This window comes from Drosophila serrata, unplaced genomic scaffold (assembly GCF_035046125.1).
Source record: "Drosophila serrata isolate PLE 108 unplaced genomic scaffold, ASM3504612v1 contig_347, whole genome shotgun sequence".
NCBI lineage: Eukaryota > Metazoa > Arthropoda > Insecta > Diptera > Drosophilidae > Drosophila > Drosophila serrata.
Genome location: NW_028257245.1, coordinates 1,404,714 through 1,430,096, shown reverse-complemented (window position 1 = coordinate 1,430,096; position 25,383 = coordinate 1,404,714). Strand labels below are relative to the sequence as shown.

The window sequence follows — 25,383 nt, the reverse complement described above, 5'->3', positions numbered from 1 at the left end:
GCGACATAAACGTTAATTGTTGTTGGTCATGACATAAGAGCCACCATGAAAATGACCAACAAAGCCAAGTGACATTGCTGCCAAATACAATTTGCGTTATGCTGAAAGCGGAGAGAAATGGATAGATGGAGAGAAAGGATTTTCCTAATGAACTAACAAGGATATGCGGCGAACTGAGGCTCTAGCCGAGCGTAAAGGATTGGGCCACGTTCCTGCAGCAGAACATGGCCCACACACACACTCTCTGAAATGCTAAAGCCTCACACCTCAGAAACACACACTCGCACACACACACACACACACACACACACACACCGAGAGAGAGATTGTACGTGCGAACAAGGTCAAATCCTGTCAGAGAGTCGCAGAATTTCCGGCCCAAAAATATTTATGGCCAAACGATTGCCTCCATTCTGATGTTGGCCAACATTCAATGCATTTAGCCCGAATTCGAAAGCAATCGATAGAAAATAATGTTCACTTTAATAGAATGAAACACTTGAGTGCTGACAAAGCTTAAAGTGTTTCTGAAATAAGGAATTTCCAAAAGAATTTTTAAAAGGTTTACCTTTTGGGAATTTATTCGGCATCTGTTTGTGGTTTCTCGTTTTCTGCGCTTTGTTTATGTTTTAAATCATTTTATATAATATTTTATTACTATTTCCTGTAAAGTTTTCTTTCATTTGTTTTTTTTGCCATATTTTCCTATATTATAAATATTTTCTGCTCTATTTCTTGTATGCCTGCAAATATTTTCACAAGTAAATGAAAAACTGACATTGCACCGCATAAAAAAACATAATATATTTCCGGTCGACAAATCATGGGTTTGCATAATCGAAAAGACAGCCCAAAAAATGTCGAAAAAACTCATTCTAAAACCAAAGAACAACAAAAAATGAAAGCAATAAGCTGAACCAGTGAAGCAAAAACCGAAAAAGAACCGAATCAATGACACAAAAGTAAACAAATGGAAACGTAATGGAAGCCTTACATGAAAACCCATTAATCTTGGCTCTGACGCAACTCGCACGCAGGTGAAAAGCAGGTGGAAAATTCTAACCTCGACTGGGGATCAGGGGGGCATCAGGTATAGGGGCCATAAGCAAGATTAGCCAGGTTGTGCAATGGCCAATCAAAATCCATCCGGGTAACACACATGTGATGGAGATGATGATGGCGTCAGTTTCCTTTTAGTCCCTCTGTCCACCTGTAGCACTGCCCCGATGTCCCTCTACCCATACCTTTTCAATATATATTTATATATAACTGTAAGTACATGGCAGGGAAAAGAGAGAAAAGTCATGTTTTATAACAAACATATGTCACCAGCGTATGACAATGCTATTTATATTCCTTTTATTACACAATGTAATTTCAATTCAAGAGAATCTAACTTTAGTTAGGGCTGATTTGTCATTTTAAATTTCATGAATGAATCAACGATAATGCTTGAGGATATTTTGGGATTATAAAAGTTCAAAGATCATAAAGAAATAGCAATTCACCGTGATTTCTCTTACATTTTTGTGTGTCAACATGTCGTATGAGTTACATTTTAGGAAAAAATAACTTAAGATAGTAAAGATATGATTCCCTTAATTTAACAAGTTTGACAGTTTACAAATTAGTTAAATGGTAAATGAATCTTTATTATAAAGCTTTTCAATTAATAATAAACCCATTTACATACATAAAATTAAAATTCATTTAATAAAAAGTGAACGAAAAATACATAGTAAATCATTAAATTGCTTCATTATTCTTACAAATCTCTTCCAATTTACCAAATATTTAATAAATGTCTCAACCATTAATTTGGTAGCTCGTGGCGCTCAGTTGATAAATTAATTACCAAAATGACCAGATTCCCAAAAATAAAAGCAAAGACCACCAAAAATATCATCTCCCCAGTCACATCTCCATTTGGTCTTTTGCCCCTCCGTCAGTATCATTTGTATTACTTTGTAAAAGGACACACGAAGCCAGGAGCTCGGCCACCTCCTGAAATTATTTACTTTTTGCCTTTTTCACCGCTGAAGCGACTGTCGACTGACACAACAAAGCACTCCCATGTCGGTGGGTGTATAGAGAATGAAATTTAAAACCAGGAAGACGCCTTTTTTTAATGCCTTTTGTTGGCCGTATATATGTATTGTGTGTATTGTGTGTACGTACGTGTATATGTACGTCTTCCTTAGTGGAATTAAATTAATGACAAACAATTTCTCATTGTCTTTTCACTCGGTGCGTACTTAGCACGCGCCGGAAATGTATCCATATCCGTTTGAAATTTTTCCATTGTTTTCCTGCAGCACACACACAACACACAAAGTCGCTTAAGCAGCGATAAAGAGATCCTGTGCTGCACTACAAAAAAGGGAATTTCTCAATTAAATGGAGTAATGAAGCTTTTGTTTTGAATGAATAGGGAATTAAGGACGTTAAAAAAATATTATAGTATAGTTAATAAATTAAAAGCAGAACAAAATAATACCCTAAAGGTTCACGTTTTTTTGGTAGTATGTTACTTTTATGGCGATGTTTATTATATATAACAGATTATAAAATATGAATCACTTGCATTTTGCATTTTATGTTACTAATTTCTTCTAAAATAAAAACTGTCCTTATTCTTACTTTCCTCAAAAATGTTCCTAATTAATTATATTTCTTGTTTATTACGAACTTTTGTTTTCTGTGTAGAAGCCCCATAAAAGGGTGGCGGAGTTAGGAAAAAGCAGGCCTGGGACCAACAGCAAATCGCCCTTAAGTGGCCAACTGTCGAAGGACTGCCATTAGAGGACTCTACCACCGCTCACCGAGTAGTCCGGGATCGCACATTAACAGTCGTAAAACTTATGGCCGGCCATTGCCAACTATTAGCCATCATTGGCATCTGTGGTCCAGCGTGTCCTTCGCCAGTAGGCAGGATTCTCCCCTTCATTTGCAGCTGTCACGCCCCTTGCATACCATCGATTTCAATTGCATTTTCCTTATTTGCAAAGCTACCGCAATGTCATGTTTAATCAATTGACAAATTGTGGTGCTGCATATCTCGAGCATAAAATTTATTCACAGCCCTTTTACTGGGAAATTAATCAATATGTTGTTGGCCTAGACTAAGGTTGTGGCTTAAATTTTTCGGCTTCCTGCAGCAGGATTTACCTTGAGGAAGGACAAGAAAAGTCAGGAAAAGGAAACTCAATGCTGCCAGAAATTAACCAAAACAGGCAAACAATTTATTTTGCGGACAGACAACACATAGGCCTTATGGTTTTGACAAATTCTTGTTTGCAATATTTTGAACTACAAAAGGTTTATTGCATTTCCAATTTTATGTAAATAAATCAAACTGCCAATCAGATTATTTTCAAAGGGGGGAAAGAATGAAAATATGAGGAAAGGTAAGTGATACTGATTTAAATATGAAGTTGCATTTTAGTTTCCAATTAAGTGTTCTTTATTTGTAGTTAAGATTAACACTGATATTTGGAGATATAAGATACTTCATTAATAAAGACATCTTATTATTTAAATCACTGTAATGTTTAGGAAGTTAAAATAATACTTTCTAGAAAAACCAATCAGCTCAAACTCCTAAATACTATTTTTAACAATAGCCCCCTTGGAAAAATCCCTATAATAACCCACCAGTTCGACCTCTTCAATCAATTTAATTGGAGGGGTCGTGGAAGAGCCTAAAAATAAACCGATTACGATTGAACCTGCCTTTTAAACTTTAATTCCTGTGCGGAACGGAACCGCTGACATTCGCTCCCAGGAACATTCATTCAGAAAGGCGGACAGGTGCATATTTTCCCTCGGAGGGGTTACAGCGGAAGGCAATTGAAAGCAATTTCACTTTTTATTATTAAACGAAGAAAAAAATGACCCCGAACATGTCGGCCATATTCAGTTGGTTTCCCCTACAATTCATTGTCATTTATATATATATTTTTTGGCCAAAGCAATAATGATAAATGTGAATTTCTTTCTTTCTCCGCTCTCTTTTGGCATTGAACTGGAAACATTTTGACAGGCGAGCGAGGGAGCAAACGAATGTATAAATTACCAACGAAATACGCTTTTGAGAAAGCCAAAGTCGACTCACCTGGCCATGTTGTGTAGCTATTGTGTGTCCTTGAAGGCCTTCTCCCTGTGAGCTGTGAGTGGTGAATTGTGAGTTGCGGCTGAGTGTCCTTTGTTGCGGTCGCCACTTGTCCCGAAATCAGCATGCACGACCAAGATGAGGAGTGCTCCTCCTTGTCCCAATATCCAGATGAGCAGCACCAGCCACTTACATCGTTTGTCTCTGTCTGGTAGCCGCCGTATTCCCCGTCTGCTTGATTGAGTTTGAGATTTATGCCTTAAGTGCTGCCGGGGGATTTGTTATCTTGTCCTTTTTGGCCTGGCCTATACGCATATCATCTGTTTGCTCTGCTCTCCTTTCGTCTTTGCCGGCCAACTTTCTTTGCCTTGGCTTTGATTCAGCTGGAAAATGGGGGAAATGGGAAATGGTTTGAATAAAAAACAACACAACTGTTTTATAGCTGACGATGATGACGGTGGGTTGGTAATTATGATGATGCTGTTACTCCTGCTGTTCTGCGGTCTCCCTTTTGCTTTCAATTTACATAAGCAGCAGGCAGCATCATTAATATTGTAAATGTGTGTTTGTATGTGTGCAGAGACAAAAATAGAGAGAGTTTATGATTAATATTTTGTAAAAAAAAATACTACAGTTCTTGGTTGCACAAGCAAGCTAAATAGAGCTCTAAGTAGCACACTTGATGTTTCTTGATATTTTCGGGGATATTATCGATACGATTTCGATACTATCGCTCTATTTCTAATAAAGGGGATCCAATGACTTAAGGAATTTTTATAAATTTTTGTTTTGTAAATTTTATTTTACTTATTTGTTAACTTAAATTTCTTAATAATTAGTACACAGGGTTGGAAAAATTAAAAACACTACTAATTAAGTTATAAATTATTATTTCGATTGCATTGTGATAATAGCAAAATATCAATAGTAAATTTCAATCAAAAGATTTGAAAGTTCAATTGATATTTTTAAAACACTACTAGATGACTATTCCTTCATAAGTCTTTATTGTTTCGAAATATGTTTAAAATAAAAGATATTAGCTAAAATATAGATAGCTTTGTAGAAATAGGAAAATTAAAAAAGGCTTAAGGAAATCCTAATTTGTTGGTAAATTAACCAAATAAATGTAATAACGAAAACATATATGTTAATATTAAATAAATCGAAAATGTACTGTCTAACTATATTTGAAACATAAGAGAACAATCATCTATTAGCTTTTGACAAATCCAAGAAATTAAATACCAACTTCAACAATACCTACTAGCTTTTGCATTATATCTTAGCACTTTGCAAGAATATCCTAATAAATATTATTTATTTCTCCATGTGTTTTCATGTTTGTTTGCGTTTTGAGAGCTCGTTCTGAGTACTTCTGTAATTCCATTTCCATCCTTAACAAATTTAGCTTGTTGCGGACATTTATCATACGCCCTGTGTGCCCTGTGTGCTCTGCGTTCTTTCCGCCATAAATCACTCCCCACACCGCCTGTTCTTGTCTCTTCTTCGATCCGAAATGCTCTTCGAAAAATAAAACGAGCAAATGCAATTATAATTCGCCATTCAAACAACTTTTAATGCCAACTGACAGCTGCCTCAGAGTTGTCCATCGATATCCATATCGATGCGATTCCATGTTGTGTTGTTTTAGTCGAATTTTATGGATTTGTGTGGGGATGATTGATTGTTAGGCCATTCAGATTTCGGGGAAAATCGAGTATAACTATTACGATTGATGTTTAGATCGGTAAACTCATTTACAACTTCTACTAAGTCTGGTTTGAATAGATACAAATACGATTCTTGCCTTGTTTGTTTAGTTATTAATCAAGTTATTTTTGAATTTACTCAACTTGTCAGCTCTTACCTTTAGCCAGTTTTATGGACAACTTGTCAAAAATGAATCATTTTTAGAGCACGGAATCAGAAAATCATATAAAATTAAACTTTGATTCCTTAAATTAATCAAAATTTCAATACACAAACTGAAAGCTGTCAATCAAAGTTATTTGGTACACGTAAAGACTTTAGCTTTAAGCAATATCTCAAAATGTTTGCATTCCTTTAACCGATTTGAAGGCAAATCAATGTTTTCCAGAATTCACAAAAGGAGCTAAAGCCGAAAAAAACACCCCCATTACCAGAGCACTTTTATAGCCGCACCCGCCCCTGGTTTTCTTTTCTTCTCTTTTTTTTTGCGGACGCCCCTGGGAAATGGGCTCGATAAGGGGGCGGTGGGGTGTGTATTATCAGCTGTTTCCCATTATGACTTTGGCGGAAATATACAAGAGGAAGGCAGAGAAAACAATTGAGGAAAAACGGAAGCAGAAAAAAGAATGCCGCAACTGGCAATACCAAAACACAGTAACACACTAACACTCAAGCACAAGCACAACAACAACAAACACACAGACACGCAAACCGATAAAAATAAAAACAAAACCGGTGGAACGAAGAGGCAAAAATTGGAACTAAATGCGTATACGTAATGTGATAATGTGTGTGTGCGACCTCCCATTCCCACTCCCCCCAAAAATAAAAGTAGAGAGTAGTGATAAGGGAAGGGGAAAAGAACAATGGCGACGTTGACGACGACGTTGGCACTTCTCAAACAAGCCAACAAAAAACAAAAAAAAAGGGAAAAACAACAAAAAAGTAAAGGGGAAAACTCGGCTGAATCCCTAAATACCTTTTTCTTGTTAACTCAACTCAGCGGAGACTTTGAACTGTTCTGTAACCAACTTCATTAGCTTGGGCTTAACAAATGCTGAGTTAGCAGAAATATATTATAACGACTTAAAGTTAAGATAACAAAGTGGTTTCTCTAAGTATTAGTCAAATCCTTATACAACCTCCTTTGATATTGGATTGTGGAAAGGTTTCTAGGAAACAGTCATAAGTTAAGTTTAAGGAATTAATAAATGAATAAGACACATGGAATTTTAAATAAATAAAATAAAAGTTTTATTGGATTACAAAGTAATAGAGGTCCTATATTTGGAATACGAATAGAAAAAAATTATGGTTATATTCTTACAAATTCATTAAAAGTGAAAAACAGAAATAAACAAAAGCAAACTATAGACAAAAAATCAAAATGTAAAAAAACCGTTTCTCAAATAAATTTGAAAAAATATCTAAAATACATAAAGATTTCAACATACAAATATGCTTTCGTTTATTCCAGGAAAAATCTAATTTACTGGGAGAAACAAAAGGAGCCAAGGTTTTTTAGTTACATCAATAGATATATATTTATGATATATTTATTAATATATTTATGTTAGAATAAGTTTAAGAACAGACATATTTCTAGCCGCAAAGATCCAAAATTTATCCTAATTACATTATTGTTTAAGTAAGTTTTACAATCAAACTAGCAAAAAACTTAAGTGCTTCTTAATAGCTTAAATTTCTTTAGCTTTTATACTATTTTATTATATTTTTGTAATATAATAATAAATCATTTTAAATAAGTTCTTACATTAATGTATCCCAAAAAGTTAAGTGCTTCTTAACTGCTTAAATTTCTCTTATCTTTGTAACACTTTTTTTTTTTTTTTTGTAAAAACCTTCTAAAAAAGGGTATAAAAGAGGCATGCAATAGGCAAAACCAAGAGAAAAACACAACTTTTCATGGCATGAAAATCGAAAACCAGCAAAGAAAAAAAAGGGAAACCGAAACACTAGACTACATACACATAGCTACTTAAGCACACACAAACACACAAGAAAATGCGATAGGAAAAACCTCATGGCGAAAGGCGAAATGAAACAGCAGAAAGCAGACAGAGAGTGCGACAGGGAGGGAGACAAACAAACAGTGGGACAAACCGACGGCGCTTGTCACTTGGCCGCCTCATTCCCATTCTCATTCCATCTCAGCTCAGTTCAGTTGAGTTCTGTTCAGTTCAGTTTGTTTGGCTCGATTTCAATGCACTGCCGACATATTAGTATGCAAAACTGATAATCAATAGGAGACGACGACGACGAGGATGAGGACGACTCAATGGCCGGGCGCTCAGTGGAGATTATGGCGCAATTTGCATACGGGATCCGGGTGTGTGCCAGGCGAAGATGTCACCCTATCCCTATTTTGACAGGTCCCAGTCCCCTGGCAGCACCAGTACCACCCAGGACCAACACCATTCCGACTAATTTAATTGACTCGGGCCATTGCAATTGGCCCACTCATCCGCTAACTGGCAACAAACTAATGTTAAATGTGTGTGGAGCGCAACTTTTTATTCGTCCTTAATTGAAATTCGTGGAAACGACACTGAAAAGCTTTCAGCCCAGCAGCCATCAAAAGGATAGATTCAAAGCTTCAAAATTTAGAAACAACGAGGGAAGGCAACATTTTTAATAGCACTTTGATGTATTTTAAACCAAAGTTTTATAGCTAAACATTTACAGTTTTCTAGAATAAGATGAATTAGTAATGTGAATTTATTTTATTAAAAAAAATAGATTTTAAAGGCTTTAAGAACTAGTGAATTTTTCATATCTACAGCTTTAATTCCTCAGAACAACATTTCTTGGAAAAAACAACATACATATACTTGTCAGCAGTAAACATTCCGAAAATATTTGTGAAATGTATGCTAAAAAAAATAATATATGAAACACCATTCCATACTCCATTCATTGCTTTTCCATGAAATTTTTCAATAACTATCTTGGGGTTTTTATGGCCGCAATTTGCAATTTATCATCAATTTGATGTCCAAGGGGCCGAACATAAAAGTGGTCCACAAATGGAGAACGTAACAAAGGCCAATAAAAGAGGCGATGCCTGAACCAAGGGACTAACTTACTATACCTGGGCTATTCTAACATATATGGCAATATATCCATAAGAATAATGCTTGATTTCCTATTGATTTCTGGTCAGAAGCTAGCTGCATTCACCTGAAGTTCTGAGTCAAACGCACCTGCTGCTTTTGCACTGTGAGAAAAGTAAAGGTAAGAAATTTGTTTACTATTAAGAAGCTATGTAGTATATAATGGAGTATTAAATGATATTCTTTTACTAGTTAAGTTGATTATTGATATTGATATTGATAATTATTGAAAAATATTTCTTAAAGATTGAGTTAATCTATGATATTTTCGTACATTTTATCTTTAAAGTTTGTAAGTTTTAAAAATTATTACAACTTTCGAACAATAATTTTGATACTATTTTATTTTTATTATTTTTGATACTATATTATTTATTTAATTTTGGGAAAAAATAAATGCGGGTATTTTTTTTAACTCCAACTGATACTAACTTATTAAAAAATAAACAAATTAATATATATTTTAATTTAAATTTTCATAATTGTTCTGCATTATTTATTACAACTTTTTTCTCTGCCTTCTGGCTTTTGCTGTCTCTTTGGGGGTATAACAAAAACTATAGCATACTTATGGGCCGCTTTGAGAGTTGCCATAAGACGCTTAATAACTGCGAGTAGTGGCGGCGCATGGCGGACGTCGGCTTGAGGCAGGACACAAGGACATGGACGGCGTCCCAGTCCGCCGTATATGTACGTGCCAATGGCCGTAGTCGCAGTAATAAACACACGCACAGCCCAGTTAACAACACAGAGAAATATGCCCCAAGTGTCAGGGCGGGCAAAACATGCAATGGATGAATGGGAAAAGGTGGGCGGTGGGTGCGGGGCCCAAGGAAATGGGAAATGGATTTTCAGCTGCCTTTGTTTTTGTTTTCATTTCTTTTTTGTGTGGCTTTCTTCTTTTTGTTGCTGTATATTTGTTGTTTTTTGTTTTATAATTACTCTGATAGCGGTCGTAGTGTGTGTGTGTCTGCATCGCTGTGTGACTGTGTGCATGTGTGTTGTGGTAAGCACACATAACGGTAATTTAATTAACATACATAAACACACACACTAAAAGGGAATGTGGCACAATGCAGAAGGTTTTTTCGGGGGCAAGGGGTGGGCACTTACAAAGCGTTCCGATAAACTGCCTTCCTTTTAATCGATAGTTAAACTCTGATCTTAAATTTAGCCTTTTTGTTAGTCACATTCAATAATTCTTAAATTTACATTTTTGACAATTATATACCGAAAAGCACTTGAATATTATTTTTTGATTCGATCAACAAACACTGATAACTTATGGCTATGTTTGGGTTTTATTTTTTCTTTATTCCAATTTAACTATATTTATTTATGATGTATTTTTTATATTTTTTGTTTTATCTGCTTGACAATTTCAACTATGTGTATTTATTTTTGATTCGTATGTGCGAAATGTCAACAGTGGCCGCACAATTTTAAGTTCTTGTTTATTTTATTTAAACTTGTATTTCGGTTTGCCGCCGGAAGTTGCACGTTCTGTTAGAGCCGCTGACCACTTCCGCTTCCGCGTTGCGAGCGTTCGCCAACCGTCACAAAAAGCGTTCCGCAAGCGAATAAACAAAAGGATTCCCTTTTGGCACTCTCTACTGCCAGTGTTGCCGAGCTGCACCACACGCATGCGCTTTGCTGAAAATGAGTGAGATTTTCGGAGAGGAAAAACGCGGAAGAGAGAGAGCCAAACGGAAATCGCTCTGTTTTTCCGCTGCAACCTGCTGACGGAACATCTGTGTTTTTGTTATTATCCTTTCAGTGGTAGTAACAGCAGCAACAACTGCAAAAATCCAATTGTGGGTGCCTGAACATACACTGATTTCAATTATCCTGTGTGGGTCCGGGGTCACCAAAATAACTGAAGACTAATTGATAGCACACGTGCACAGAAAAAGTAGCATGCGATTTTGTGTGACTAATATTATTAAGTTACATTTTGGAGTTTAATATTTTGGTTTTCATTCAAGACTTAAGATTTTATTTGTAAAAGGTTTTTATTTTAGTTAATTATCTCTTGAATTTATACATTTAAAATTTCGAAAAATTAAAGAGTCGAAACATTTTTAGACAGCACCTAAAGGAATGCAAATCATTTTGTGAATTAATCTTTAATAGCAAGATACTTGTAGCATACATTTTTAAAATACCTTTTAATTTATAAGTTAATGGTTAACACAATTTTTTTTAACCTAAACAAATTTATATTACTATAATAAATATAATATTATTTGCAAATGCCTTACATATTTTATAAACACTATATATTAAACGAACCCAAGTCCTGCTGGGTCTTACGCTAAAAATCCTGCTAGCCGGACACTCTTACTCACACCAGTGTCCTTGCACCTACATATACCAGTGTACTGTAGGCAGCCCAAGTGCATCTGTGTGAGCCTAGCCCCAGTATCTGTGTGAGTTTGGTGCGCTGACTAATGTCAAGGTTTTTTGGCTGCTGTTCAAAGTGCAGCAGCGGCGGCAGTGGAAACAGGAAAGGAAGGAGAAGACGGAAACGAAAACAGAGAAGCACGGCACGTGGCCAACCCCACCGAAGGCATGGCCCAAAGGGGGTGCGATTATGCCATTACCAGGCCAATCCTGCACCTGCACCTCGATCCCCAGGCAGCGCCTCGCATGAATGAGCAAAAATGTCGCGACAAACCCAATGCGAAAGCCAATGTCAAGTACACAAGGCAGCCAGGATGGAAGGCAGAGGCACTTTTGCATGCACCACGATACCCGGACTAGTGTCGCCGCCCGGCTACTCATGGCTGCTCTCTGCTCGAACTGCTACGGTGGTACTTCGATAGTACATTTTGAGAATTCAATTTCATAAAAATCCTTAATTGATTCCCGTTTGTTTCGTTCCTCTAACTGAAAAACTATTTAGGGGGGTGGGCCATACCCTGGAATGCACACTCACGTAAATGGGCGGGCATCTATATTTTATGTGCCATCGATTAGACCTTTTTGCCCATGTTCCCAACAAAAGCCTCTCATACATAATGACCCAAGGAAGACACATAATGCAAATACATATCTCAGGCAGATGCCACTTAGATTAACGATATCTACCTAATATTTGCTCAAATCAAAGAAAAGGAACATTTTCAATTAGTGTCTTAATTAAGTGATGTGCCGTTGTGCTTTAATATTTGTTTTTTATGTTTTTGTTTTAACAAATCAACGACATGGGTGTGTATGAAAACCAGGGATAGCGGCACGCCAAGAATGAACGAGAAAGCTCGAGATCAGTGGCGCACGATCATAGTCCATGGAATTCTACTGATCTGCAGAGTAAACATTTTAATCTATTTCTTTCACAAGTTTAATAATTAAAAACTAACCTTCGTGGCATCTTAGAGGGAGGCCTGACTTTCCCCTCCTGGCTGATCATTCTCCTTTACGGCTTCATTTGCGTCCTGGCCCAGACGATCGTTTGCCTGGATGGATTCCTTTTTTGGAATTGGTTTCGATGCTGCCATCGATGATGCCTCCTCCTTGGTCCTTGCTAGCTGCGATCCGCCTTGTTTTAATCCGAAGGATGACCTGTTCACTATGGCGTAACCACGAGAGCGGAATGGTATCAAGCGTGTCGGAGCTGGTCCTTCTGATTTTTCGAACCATGCTCTGACCGTGGGAAAGGTTACACTGGACGGCGAGCACATACTGCCCGCAGCGTGCGACTGACCGTTTACGTTTTGGCCGGCAGCCGGAGTTTTACGTACCAGATCGGTGACGTACCGGTCTCTTTTTCCTATTGCCTGCATTTCGCCAAAAAGGTTCGATACCTCAGTGATCTTACGTCGATAAATTGCCAGTGTGTTCTCGACGCTGAACAATTCCGCTTTTATGTAATTGAACTCAGAACGGGCCTTCTCTTTCTCGGTCACCATATGCATCACCAAATCCTCAAGTTCACGTCGGTTCATGGTTTTGATCTGACGCTGGCCGGTTTCTATAAATTCCGGTTCAACTACCGGCTTCGGCATTAAATTTAATTTCCTTGCAACCTCACGGTGAATTTTAAACTGAAATCCGAAATCATTCTTGGGCATCTTTTTTGGACGCTCGTCCTCAAGAAAATCATCGCTTTCGAAAAAACAGCGAGTCCACGTCCTCTTAATGTCGACATCCGACTGGGCCTGGGGTTTTCCTGAAGTAGTGCCACGTGCCACCATGCCACGTGCCTTTTCAGTCGACTTCTTGGAATCATTCTTAGCACCACCCAAAGACTGTCCTGTGGTTGCAGCCACTGACTTCTCTACAATACCATAAGGCTCGACCTCTTTCTTTATCTTTGCGGAGGCAAAGATCGGCTTAACATCGACATCGGACTCGGCCCCCTGGACCTTCGTTCCTGGAGCCGACTTCTTGGGATCTTCCTTAGCACCACCCAAAGCCCCTCCTATGGTTGCAGCCATTGACTTCTCTACAATACCATAAGGCTCGACCTCTTTCTTTATCTTTGCGGAGGCAAAGATCGGCTTAACATCGACATCGGACTCGGCCCCCTGGACCTTCGTTCCTGGAGCCGACTTCTTGGGATCTTCCTTAGCACCACCCAAAGCCCCTCCTATGGTTGCAGCCACTGACTTCTCTTCAACACCATAAGGCTCGACCTCTTTCTTTATCTTTGCGGAGGCAAAGATCGGCTTAACATCGACATCGGACTCGGCCCCCTGGACCTTCGTTCCCGGAGCCGACTTCTTGGGACCTTCCTTAGCACCACCCAAAGCGCCTTCAATAGTTGCAGCCACGGACTTCTCTGCAATAGCTTCATGCTCCACCTCTTTCTTTTTCTTTGCTGAGGTGTCAGCTATTGTCTTATCATCGACTTCGGAGTCGGCCTCCTGAGCTTTCTCTCCTCTTGGCATCGTGCCACGTGGCTTTTCGACCGACTTCTTGTGTGCTTCCTTAGCACCACCCAATGACCCTTCTATGGATGAAGCCACAGACTTCTTTTCTTGAATTGTCTCCTGAGCCTTGTCCGATTTCTCAGAAATTGTATTATCCATTATTACGGGTACAAATTTCTGTTCAACTGTACTGGCTAGCACTTACTTGTCTTCCGGAACGAACTTGCACTTTATTTTTAATTGGGAAAAAGCTCAATTCTTGATTTTGATCTTGATTTTATTGTCGTTACTTTTGCAGTTGTAAAAGTTCTCCAACTTCGCCAAGGCTTCAAAATGGTGTGACGCCAAAACTTCATCAGTACTATTTCCGCTTCCGGCACAGAGTCGTATTCAGCGATCTTATCGTCGTTATTGAGACACTTATAGCCGATTTACACTAACGAAAGTTATCCATCGATACCGATGGAAACGTTTATACCCTCTTCTCACAAAATGCAACAGTGCGAATTTTAAACACATGTAAACTCGTATTCCCATTGTAAATACAGCGAAGAGGTAGGTTTTTTCAAACTCAAAAATATAGTAAGAGTATGTGTTTTATATGAAATAGAAACGGTTATTAAAGGTTTAGAAAAATTATAGATCGAAATATATACAAAAAACTTTAGTGTGTACAGTTTTAGCTCAGTGAATTCCATATTTAAGTGTTCCTTGTTACCATTGTTTCGCTTTCATAATAAATATTTAAATTTTTATTGGGTAGATGAAGAATTTAATTTTAATACTATGAAAGGGATTGAAAAGCTGTTATTTTTGGATGGCGGACTAATGCCATTTTCGCACAGAGTCCAGCCTTGTGAAACAATTAATATTTTTAATAGATGTGAAATTCGGCTTTCCACAAAGCACCATCTCCAATCAAATAAGAGCTGATTGATTTATATATAAAATATAATTGACATATATTTTTAAGGTTGAGAAATTCATATATTTTAACGCAAGTTATAATATTTGACAAAGGTGAAACTCCGAGTCCCAAAGAGCTCTCAAAATCTAATAAAAACAAATTAAAGTAGTTGTTTTTTATTAAATAGACGATACTGGGAAATTTTGAATCAAGCATATGGGCATTTCCAGGATGGCGAATGGTATATTCGTACAACATAAAATTGAAAAAATACAACTCAAATTATTATTTTCGGAAGTGTTTTTTATTGCAAGGTTAATACATTTCACCAGTATTTTTTGTATTCTAAAAAGACTTTTCATTTTGAAATGATTAATAAACAAGAAAGGAAGCTTACTTCGGCACCCCGAATACCCTTGCAGATAGAACTTCGATGACTTGGAATCAATGCAATATAAATTTTATATATATATGTTAAAAAACAATGCAGTAATGCCTGCTTTCATTTCATTCACCTATTCATATTATATTTACTGTTTTACATTTACAGTTTTCCATTTTTCCTCTTTATAAAACGATCGTTTATATGGCAGGATATGAAATAGTAGTCCGAATTTCATAAAATTTTAAACAAAATTGTAGAATAATATGAAATGGCTATATCTAAATTTTATACAAATCTGTTGAAAACTGAAAAAGTTCTAATTTTTAATTGTATTAATTTCTCGATCGTTCCTATGGGAGCTATATGACATAGCAGTCCGATATGTATAAAACTTAACACAAAATTGTAGAATAATATAAAAAAATAGCTATATCTTAAATTTGATTAAATTCTGTTGAAAACTGAAAGTGTTATAATTTTTTTTTTTAAAAATTTTTCGATTATATGATATAGTCGTCCGATACGGCCCGTTGCGACATACATATATACGAGTGAGAGTATTAGAAGACAAACTATAAAGTTTCATTCAGATAGCTTCAAAATTGAGAGACTAGTTTGCGTAGCAACGGACAGACGCACAGACGGACATGGCTAGATCGACTCGGCTGTTGATGCTGATCCAGAATATATATACTTTATATGGTCGGAGGTGCCTCCTTCACTGCGTTGCAAACTTCTGACTAAAATTATAATACTCTGCACAAGGTTATTCCCGATTTAGATCGGTACATCGCGAACGCTAAAATATTTCAATTTCGTTTTTTTTTACTCAAATTTCGTTAATGAAATTTTATTAAGATAAATAAAAACACAACTTCAATACATAAAAAACTCTTACAAATAAAAGTAATAATTTGTATGTGTTTTAAATATATATATTTTTGTTTCGAACTTGGTAATTTATTGTTGGTAAAAATAACTGGAAACAAATATTAAATATGTACGAACGAAAAGCAAAGCCAACTCGCGAAATACGGAAAAATCCTACCTGTGTGTTTCGGAACAAATATTTCAAAATAAAAACCAAAAATGCCGTGAATTGATTATATTCTTTAAATGTACACATTCCTTAAACAATATAAAATAAAGTAACAAAAGTTTATAGACTTTTAATTTAGCATTCGAGTATGCCTTTTTATGGAAATGTCCATATATGTATGTATATCAAAGTGTGCCTTGGGCATACCATAGCTTTGGAACGTTCCTGCCATTAACAATATCACCCAAATTTCAATATTCAAGGGTTCCCTTACCACTGAATATATCGGCATCTAAAAACAAAAAACATTTCTCCATCATAAAAATGTCGGCAGAATGACTGAGAAGTCGATATGGCGGCTACAGATTTGTATAAACGATTTGGATTGCTTAATAAGAGGTGCAGTAGTTGAAAATAATTAAAGATTATTTAGAAGAATACAGAAGCTTAATACAAGTCATTCGACTAGGTTTTTCGCTGAACATTAAGCGGTCGACTTTTTTGTGGCCGTTCGTTATACGACTGAATATATAGTTTTACCTTGCAAAATTAAATTTATATTTTTGAAGGACTAATAAAACCAACGTGTTCGAATTTACCTCGAACATACCACAATACAGAAATTAAAATAAAAAAATGTCATCTCTTTCGATATTTATTCAGTGTTGGTAGTATTTCATGTAAGTTTAGAACTTAATGGTTAGTGATAACCTAATGGGATTAAGAATATAATTCTTTTGTAATTTTGTTAATGCTGCCCGACCCACAGCTGCACAGGCAGGATTAGCTTGACGTTATTCCCGTACAAAATCTTGTTAAAACTTAAAACTTAACTCATAATTCAGCTAATTTCAAAAGATGAACTATAACGCGACCGAATGAATCCTTAAAAAGCTTACTTATATGTATAAATAAATAAAATACAAATTAGATCTAAGACTACTGCTTATCCTATGCATGGAAAAGGAAAAGAACTAATCCATTCGCTTACGACCAGGTCTTCGGCACGCTGAACGGGCCGAATCGCTGGTGATCGTCCACTCCCCGTACTGCAAAATAGTATCGCTGGTTCTCCTGGAACTGGTTCAGTGTTACGGCCATCGGCAGCAGCATAGCTTTAACATCGCCAACATGTCGCCAGCTGTCCGTACTGGGCTCGTGGATCGTCTCCTGATACGCATAGATCTGGTAGGTAACACAATCCGCGTACCGCGGGCTCGTGTCTTCCAGCGTCCACGAGATAACTATTCCAGTGTCCAGAAGACTGATGCGGATTACAGGACGCGACGGCGGCATTTTCCAAGCTGGATTAAAGGGCTGGGCAGGCGACGTGGGCAGTGGCGCCGGATGAGAGTACCTTAGCCGGGAGGCAGCTGGCGGGGTATTCTCGGAGCGTATCTGCATGGTTATATTCGAGCCCATAGAATTACGCTGACCTGTGAGATTTAACATATATAATTAGTTTTTGAACATCTTATGAATTTAATGCTTAGAACCCACCTCCTCCATTGCTTTGAACTATTTGGCGTGCATTCACTCGCGCTAATTGCATGGGAGATTGCCGAACCACATTCCCGCCTCCACGGCCTCCTCGGCCTCTCGTCGCAGCTGCCGCCTGGGCATTCCTCTTCACCGTATTATTTGCCGCCTGGCGCAGACGAGCATTCGCCTCTATGGAGGCCTGCACGGCCTGAGCAGCTTGCGTCGCTGCTGCTGCGGCCGCTGCCGCTGCGTCATCTTCATCAGTCAGATCGATGACGGCCTTCTCCTTCGGCTTAGCCGGCGCTAAGCTGGGCTGTTGGCCATAGGATCCAGGAACGCTTCCTCCGGTAGAAGACAAGGGAACTGACACGGTTGCCCCTGAAATAGGCGGTGCCTGGGCGTGGACTGTCGTCGTGCACTTGGGTTGTTTGGCCGGACCGGGACTGAGTCCAGAGCTGGAACTGGATGCGGGACCTGGCCGATGTCTGCAAGAATTAAAGAAACACACATTAAAGCACTACTTCCAACTGCATGAGGAGGCACGAACTCACGTTTGATACTGTTGCTGTTGTTGCTGGAGCTGCTGCTTCTGGGCCATGTAGGCAGAAACGGAGGCGGAGACATTCGTTGCATTCCGCTGTCGCATGGCAGCTGCTTTGGCCGCCGCAGCCGCAACGACTGCCGAGGATGCCATACCCGTGGATCCTGTGTGCTTGGACGCATGCATGCCCCTAGTAATGCCTCCGGTCGGCGGAGAGGCCTGCAGGCGATGGACGTTTGGCTGACTGTTGGCCGGCGAGACGGAAGCCCCTGGGTTCGGCCGCTGGGGTGTTATCTTCTGCAAACAGCCCCTTCGCACTGGTGGCGTGCCAGCAGTCGCCGCAGTCGGTGGTTGGCCAAAGTTGGCATTGGATCGAAGTTGCTGCTGAAGGTTGGGACTTGGACTGGTACTGGGGTTGGGGCTCGTGGCAGTTGCTGGCACAGTTGCAGCACCGGAAGGCGTTGTCCTGGATCTCATTGGTGATCGCATCGGCGAGGTGCTCGCCTTCGGAGGTGTTCCACTGGGTGGCGCCAGCATGCTGCTCGCTGCGTGCGACTGATCCTGCACGGCGACCGTTGGCTTCATAGCTTTGAAGGGGATGCCAACCTGCAGTCCGACAGCTCGGGTTATACGTACCGGAGCGGTAAAGTGCGAGTTCTTGCTTTCCAGGTCCTTCAGCACTCTCTTGTGCACCGTGTCCAAGTCAAGGAACTGCTTGGACACCTCGGCAATCTTACGTCGATACGCGGCGAGTGTACTTTCGCACTTGTCCAGCTGTGTGCGGATGTCCGCAAACTCACTCTTGACCAGCATTGCCTCAACGACCTTTTGCAGCACCAGCTCTTCTAAATCGTCGCGGGTCAAGGTGTCAAAGCTCTTGCGGAAGTTCTTCAAGAAATCCAAGCGAAGCGGCTTGACATCCGATTTTATTTCAGGCTCCGGTTTCAGATCCAATTTGAGTTCCTTTTCATCCAGCGGTTTGACCAATTCCGTTGGGTTTTCATCCACTGTATCGTCCTTCGCATCTAGATCAATTTGGAGCGTGTCGCTTGAACTATTCGAGTCGGAATCATCAGTCTTGAGTTTTTTATTGGGTATCTCCTCGTTCCTCTGAACAGGACTTCTCTCTACACTATCGTGGCTCCGCTTCGCAATTAATTTTTTATCTTCATCTTCGCTGCCGAATTTTAAAAGTGACTCTGCGCCTACCTCTGGGTTGGAGGTTATTTTCTCATCGACACTAAGGCGAAGACGCTTTGATTCAGGCTGTTCGGCATTTTCGGCTGGCCTTAAGAGGTTACTACTGCTAGAGTTGCTGTTTCCATCCTCCGTTGTAGCAGACTTCACCTTATCTTGAGTCTTTGGTTTATCAAACTGGTCACACGCATTATCGGTATTGTCCACCAGTAGGTCCTTGCTAGCAACCGACTCCTGAGCAGTTGAATCCGTGGGAAGTTCTTCGGAAGCTGTTTTCTTTTCTGAACTCTTAACAGCTTTGTTCTCCGTTGTTTTAGGTGACGGTTCATCGTCCTCATCTTCAGACACCAGGACGACATCGTCATCCTTGTCCGCCGCAGTTTCAGGCTTGACTTTCTCTGTTGCTGGCTCTACGGAAGTTTCATCCGTTTTAGTCTTATCTATAGGTTCAAAAAAAATCACTTCGTCATCTGATTCGTTCTCTTTGGTTTCTTTTCCAAGAATGATTTTCTCATTTGACTCATCTTTATCTTTCTCTTTTTTTTCAGTTTCCTTCTCAGTTGGGTTTTCGGAGACCCCATTAACCCTTGGTTCATTATCGTTCTCGGAGATAATCACCGGTGCATCATCTTCCTTTTTTGATTTCTTTTTCTCCTCGCTTTCGAAGGAATCTTTGTCGACCTCCATTAGGAAATCGTCTATAGTGGTGTCATTCCGTTCCTGGGTTTGCGTTCGACCCTCCTCATGCTCGGTAGCAACCTTCTTAGAATTTGTTATTGATTCTTCGTCATCTATTAACATGGGCTCTATTGGCTCTTCGGCTGACTTCGGTTCTCTTTCAGTTGGCCCCTCGGTTGCTTTGTGGCCCTCTTCTTGATGGAGTCCAATAACCGACTTGGGGGCCGCTTTATTAAGAGAAGCTTCTGCTTTCGCTGCACTCAAAGCTTCTAATTCCGCAGATTCTTCAACGGTTGTCTCCTCTTCTATGCTAACTTCTGGCACTTCTGTATCCTTGGCTGCAGCATCCACTTCCTTAACCTCTGTGCATGTAACTGTTTCCTCTACCGTAATTTCTAGTGCTTCCTTATCACCTTTGGCTTCCGAAGACGTATCCTCCGCGACGGCTTCAGATTTCTTGACCTCCGAAATGGCATCAGATTCCTTGACCTCTGTTGTAGTTTCGCACACTACACACTCATTCGAAGAATCTAAATCTATGACGTCCTCGTCCGGAAGTTTTTCGGTTCTGACGGGTTTTTCAACTTTGTCAACCTTAGGGATATTTTCTTCATCTGAGGAGATCTCTTCAAGATCTTCAGCTGCCGACGGCTTTGACTCAGTGACCGGCTCTTCACGTGGCTTAGCTTCCTTACAGTCCTGAGAAACGAATGCATCAAATTCATCTGAGCTGGAAATGCTGTCTAGAGCATCCTCAAATACATCATCCTTGGAGGTGCTCAGTTCGGTCGGAGATTTGGAAATAATTTCTTCCTCAGCATCGGGCGAGACATCAATTTCCTTTATTGCTTTCTCTTGAATGCTTTCTTTTTCGTCTTCTTCTTTTTCTTTGTCTTCTTTATCTTGAATGCTTTGTTGGGTGTCTTCAATTACCTCTTCAATACCCTTTACGGACTCAAGCTCCGGTTCCAGCTCCACGTTTTTATTTTCACACTTTTTGAGCACCTCTTTCTCTGCTTCTTCTACCTTTTCGTCTTCAACTACCACATCAAACTGTCTTTCATGAAGGCCAGCTGTTTTCTCCTTTGCCGTCGCAGAGTCGCATTCCTCGCTCTTATCGGGACTATCAGGACTATCGTCCAAGTTCTTGGGACTGCAGTCAACAATGGAGCTTATTTTGTCTAGCAGGTCATCCAAGTCGCTACCCGCATTCCGTTCCTGCACTTCTGTGGCTGTAATTGATTTACCAACATCTTGGATTGGTAAATCCTGACCATTGGTCAGATCACTAAGGTCGCCTTCATCCCTGGACGATCGGCTACTGGATTTGTTGTCAATGGCTTAAATTATATATCGATTATTATATGCCTGCATGCATTCTATTATCTTATACTTACCAGGGGTGGAGAGAGGTTCCACATCACTACCGAGATCCGAGGATATAGTTCGGAGTAAAGCGCCCTCTTTCGACAGTTCCTTCAGTTCCACATTCTGGCTTACTTCCATCATTTTTGGTCTATATTTATTTTTCTTTCTGACCTATTTTGAACACATTGAACCACTGTAAAAAGAATACAGATTTTTAAGTGACAAAGGATAAACTTTTTTTTTGATGGCATGGCAACCCTGCAAATTCAGTGACCTGGACCACCGTCCTCCCCCCCTACATCAAATAGATTGTGTTGATTTTGGTCTTTTAAAACAGACAAACATCCAAAATAGGGAAGGGAAATATATGTTTTATAACGAAAAAAAGTAATAATAATGTAGGAAGCCGGAGAGCTTTTGAATGAAAGCTCTTCCATAAGCTTTTGCAATAGTTTTCGCCTTTTATGATGGAAAAGTGAATGGTTGAGAATTATACATGTTTTTTAAGCATGTCCTAAAGAACTTCTACAATAAAACTTTTCTAAAAACTAATCAGACCCAATTCGAAAGAGTTCTCCAAAACTGGGGTAAGCAGCCTGGGGTTCCGTACTATGCAGTACTTTTTGTTTGATAACCGATTTTGCTCAAGATTGTGCTCAGGCTTATCGAAACCGATCCCAAAACTCCAAAACCTGAAACATATTTCCAATACCAACAACAGCTTTTTCATTACGCTTTGATTCCATTCTGTGTGTATGTATCTACCTAGCCTAACCATGTGTTGTTGTGGTTTTTGTTGATTGCCTCGTTCGCTCGTCGCTTCACGAACGCAACAATAGCAACAAAACCAACAACAACACTGGCGGCGACTGCAGTAGAAAGGCGAAAGCAAAGTGACGATAAATATTCGCTCAAAGGAATGACGAAAGACGGACAAAAGACGGAGGAAAAAAACGGATACCACTCAGTATATCGAGTGTCGAAACGATATTTACTATCTTAATATTTGCCTATCAAATTGTTCACTAACAAAAGTGAGGTTATGTTGAGGCAATTTATTAATTAAGCGCTTTTATACGTGCAAAAGTGATGGTAGTTAAAGTTAAAGGTTACTTACTAGATAAGAGAACCATTAAGGACCCTGCACCTCACTTCTCCAATTATTTAAACTAAAGTACACTTGGAGAAATAAAAATGAGTTGGCCTTCTCGTCGCGTTCACAGTCACAATGAGCGAGGCGAACGTCAACCAGCTGACAGCGAACGCAAAAAAAAGAGAAAGAGAGAGAGCGCACGTTTGCTGCCGAGAGCAGCGAAGCGATAGGGGGCAGAAAGAGATGAAGAGTGCAGGGAGGGCGTGTCGTGTCGCGGGATGATAAGACTCGATAATGGGATTCTATCCGGGAGCTAAGGAAATCACTTTCACATCTTTGAACATTGGCCTTTTGGCTCGTTTGAGTGACGTCATGCGAATAGGGAAGAGCAAAGTTCGTTTATCCCTGCAAAAACTTATCCCAGTTATTACCGTCGCAAGTTGGCAGTCCATTTCAAAGTTGGGAGACCATATTAAAAAAATAAACATTAAAGGGGGATGATATTGAAAATAAAAGTTAAGCAGGCATGGATCTTCGTTGAATCAAAAACAATGTTTAATAACAACTCAAATGCGGAACGTGTACTGATGGCGCAAATAGAACGCGTTTAACTTTGTATGTTGTATATGTACGCCTTTAGTTGCGAGCGAGAGGGAGGGTGAGATGTCGACATAATTCGTTAGAGCGAGACGGCTATATGGTCTACCAAAGTGGGAAGATGGAATATGGGAGTTAATAAGACCACTAATGACATTTAGATCCATTTTTCATAATCTCCTCCAGGAAACTAAAGCCGAAGATACAAATTTGTTAAAAATATTATTCTGATAGAGAGCAAACAAACGTGAGCGGAAGTGAGGGGCAGAAATTAGAAAGAAAGAAAAACACCTTGATGAAAAACTTTTGATACTTTTAGAATCGAAGGTCCCGGGTCCGGACAAAAAAAAACTTTTAAAGATGCACTTAGGACTTCGGCAGGATACCGGTTTAGGATAGAGAGCAATAGCGAGAGAGATAGAGAGAGAGAGAGAGAGAGAGAGAGACGTAAGGCGGCAAACATATTTACACTTGGCTCTATATATTTGTCGGCATGTACATATAAACTGAATAAAGTTCGCGTAGCGCCGAACACCACACGACAAAATTGTTGTTGGCGGCGTCGTATACGACCAGGCGAGCCGAAAGATACAGCAGCAGAACGAAAAGCAACAACTAAATGCGGCAAGTAAACGAAAATGAGGCGTCGTTAGCCTATACCTGCTATTCGAAAGCTAAGCCCGGTTATCTGTAACATTACGGAAAGTTGGTCCTACGAGCTAGAGTTCACATGTTCAGAGAATTACTACTATCCAATGTGAAAACCCAGATACCCTTCTCCGATTTGCATCAGCTGTCCCATCAAAACCTAAATACATATACATAAGTATATATATATATAGTATGTATGCGCTTAAATATAGCAAAACAACATTTACCATTCGTTTTTTTGTTTGCAACCAAAATAAGCTATCGGGGGGAGGGGTGGGCTCAATTTAAAGTCCGTTTATTTTCATCCGAAGTCGACGATTTCGGGCGTTATGTCTATTATAGCTGTTTCACTCGCACTCACACACTTGCACGTCGCTTTAGCAACATCGACTCTGTGAGTTTGTATCTATACCAGAATGTGTATGTGTGCGTTTTTGCAACGCGTTCACATTCTTTTTAGGTTACGTATCGATTTTGATGCAGAGTGAGGTTAGGTCGAAAAACATCTTCAATTTTGGAAATTTTGAGATTATAGGGACATTTTCGTAGCCCCAGCGATCCGGTCTAATCAGATCAGAAATCAGGTTTTCAACAAATGCGCAACCCCGAGCATCCCAAAACATGCAGGCTGCAAATGAAAGCAAAAGCAAGACGGGGCAACATTTTCGTTCACCTATTGTACAATTTTATGTCTTCAGGGTTGCCAAGCCTGCACCATGACGGCGATATGAATGTTATTCAAGAAGTGTTATGATTAACAAGGCGATATGCAGGGGGGATAAATATGAAATTGCTAACACGCTGTGACTTAGGGTTGCCACCCGCACTAGGTGCCTATATTTGTTGATATAGCTGTAAGAGAAAATGCCACCATCATGCATATATTGCTTCTGGTATATATGTCATATAATCAAGTTTATTTTATATTAAAACATACTTTTAGCACTAATATAGGAATGATAATTGCAACCACCTGACAACCCTATAAACACAAAGGTCTTTAAAGAAACTCGTCCATATCTTACGTACCTACTTTAAATCTTTAAAGTACGTACCTAGAACGTTAAGCTCACATCAACTCAAAAGTAAAATATATATATTGGGTTGATTAAGTAAGAACTATATTATACCATATAAGCCTATACATGAATCAAAGAATCAAGAAGTTTGCCACCTACCTTTCAGAAACAACCCGATTTACTCATTTATTAGCTGAAGTAATCACAAAAAATGTCAGAATTTTGCATAACCCAGCTCGCAGCTGTCAGTGGTCAGTGTTTTGAACGATTTTAACAGTTTTCGAGCGATTTGTTTACAAAAATTCAACAAATCCGCTCCCGACGCGTTTAAACGGCGAGATGAAACACAGGCTAATGCCAGACAACAACAAAAACGGCTGAAAAGAACCAGTCCAGACACAACTGGTTCCAAACGAGCGGCATGCGGAATAGAGCTGGGACCGTGACCGGCCATATGGGTATTATTTTTAGGTAAGTAGTTATGATTATAGAAAAGTTAACTGTTATTTTTAGATTTTTATTTACATGTAACTAAAACGTCATGAACTTAAGTACATATATTAAATATTATAAATACAATAAAAAAAAATCGAA

General features: G+C 39.2%; 3 protein-coding genes across 7 annotated transcripts in view; all 3 read right to left on the bottom strand.

The window, feature by feature from the left end:
• The window catches only part of LOC110189550 (uncharacterized), a 68,978-nt gene extending 57,813 nt beyond the window's left edge, over positions 1-11,165 (bottom strand). The window contains exons 1-2 of the mRNA XM_086838333.1: positions 10,072-11,165; positions 4,115-4,494 (exon numbers count right to left, since the gene is read on the bottom strand). The gene's annotated coding sequence lies outside the window, so the exon portion shown is untranslated. The remainder of the gene's footprint in view (positions 1-4,114; positions 4,495-10,071) is intronic.
• Positions 11,166-12,087: 922 nt separating this feature from the next.
• Positions 12,088-14,217, bottom strand: LOC110189438 (uncharacterized). The gene is made up of 2 exons (XM_020959509.2): positions 12,321-14,217; positions 12,088-12,263 (listed from the first exon to the last, which is right to left on the bottom strand). Exon 1 carries the CDS (start codon positions 13,989-13,991, stop codon positions 12,333-12,335), a length of 1,659 nt encoding a protein of 552 aa, XP_020815168.2. The 5' UTR covers positions 13,992-14,217; the 3' UTR covers positions 12,088-12,263; positions 12,321-12,332.
• A 2,585-nt stretch (positions 14,218-16,802) lies between these two features.
• On the bottom strand, positions 16,803-25,203 carry wde (Fibronectin-III type domain-containing protein windei). Of its 5 annotated transcripts, none has more exons than XM_020959323.2 (5): positions 24,949-25,203; positions 21,459-21,622; positions 18,197-21,401; positions 17,664-18,130; positions 16,803-17,599 (listed from the first exon to the last, which is right to left on the bottom strand). In XM_020959323.2, the coding sequence occupies exons 2-5, from the start codon at positions 21,568-21,570 to the stop codon at positions 17,151-17,153; spliced, it is 4,233 nt and encodes a 1,410-aa protein (XP_020814982.2). In that variant the 5' UTR covers positions 21,571-21,622; positions 24,949-25,203; the 3' UTR covers positions 16,803-17,150. The 5 variants fall into 5 exon arrangements, with proteins under 5 accessions (XP_020814982.2, XP_086694454.1, XP_086694453.1 ...); XM_086838328.1 differs by lacking the exon at positions 24,949-25,203 and adding an exon at positions 23,998-24,360; XM_086838327.1 differs by lacking the exon at positions 24,949-25,203 and adding an exon at positions 22,547-23,558.
• Between the last annotated feature and the right edge of the window lie 180 nt (positions 25,204-25,383).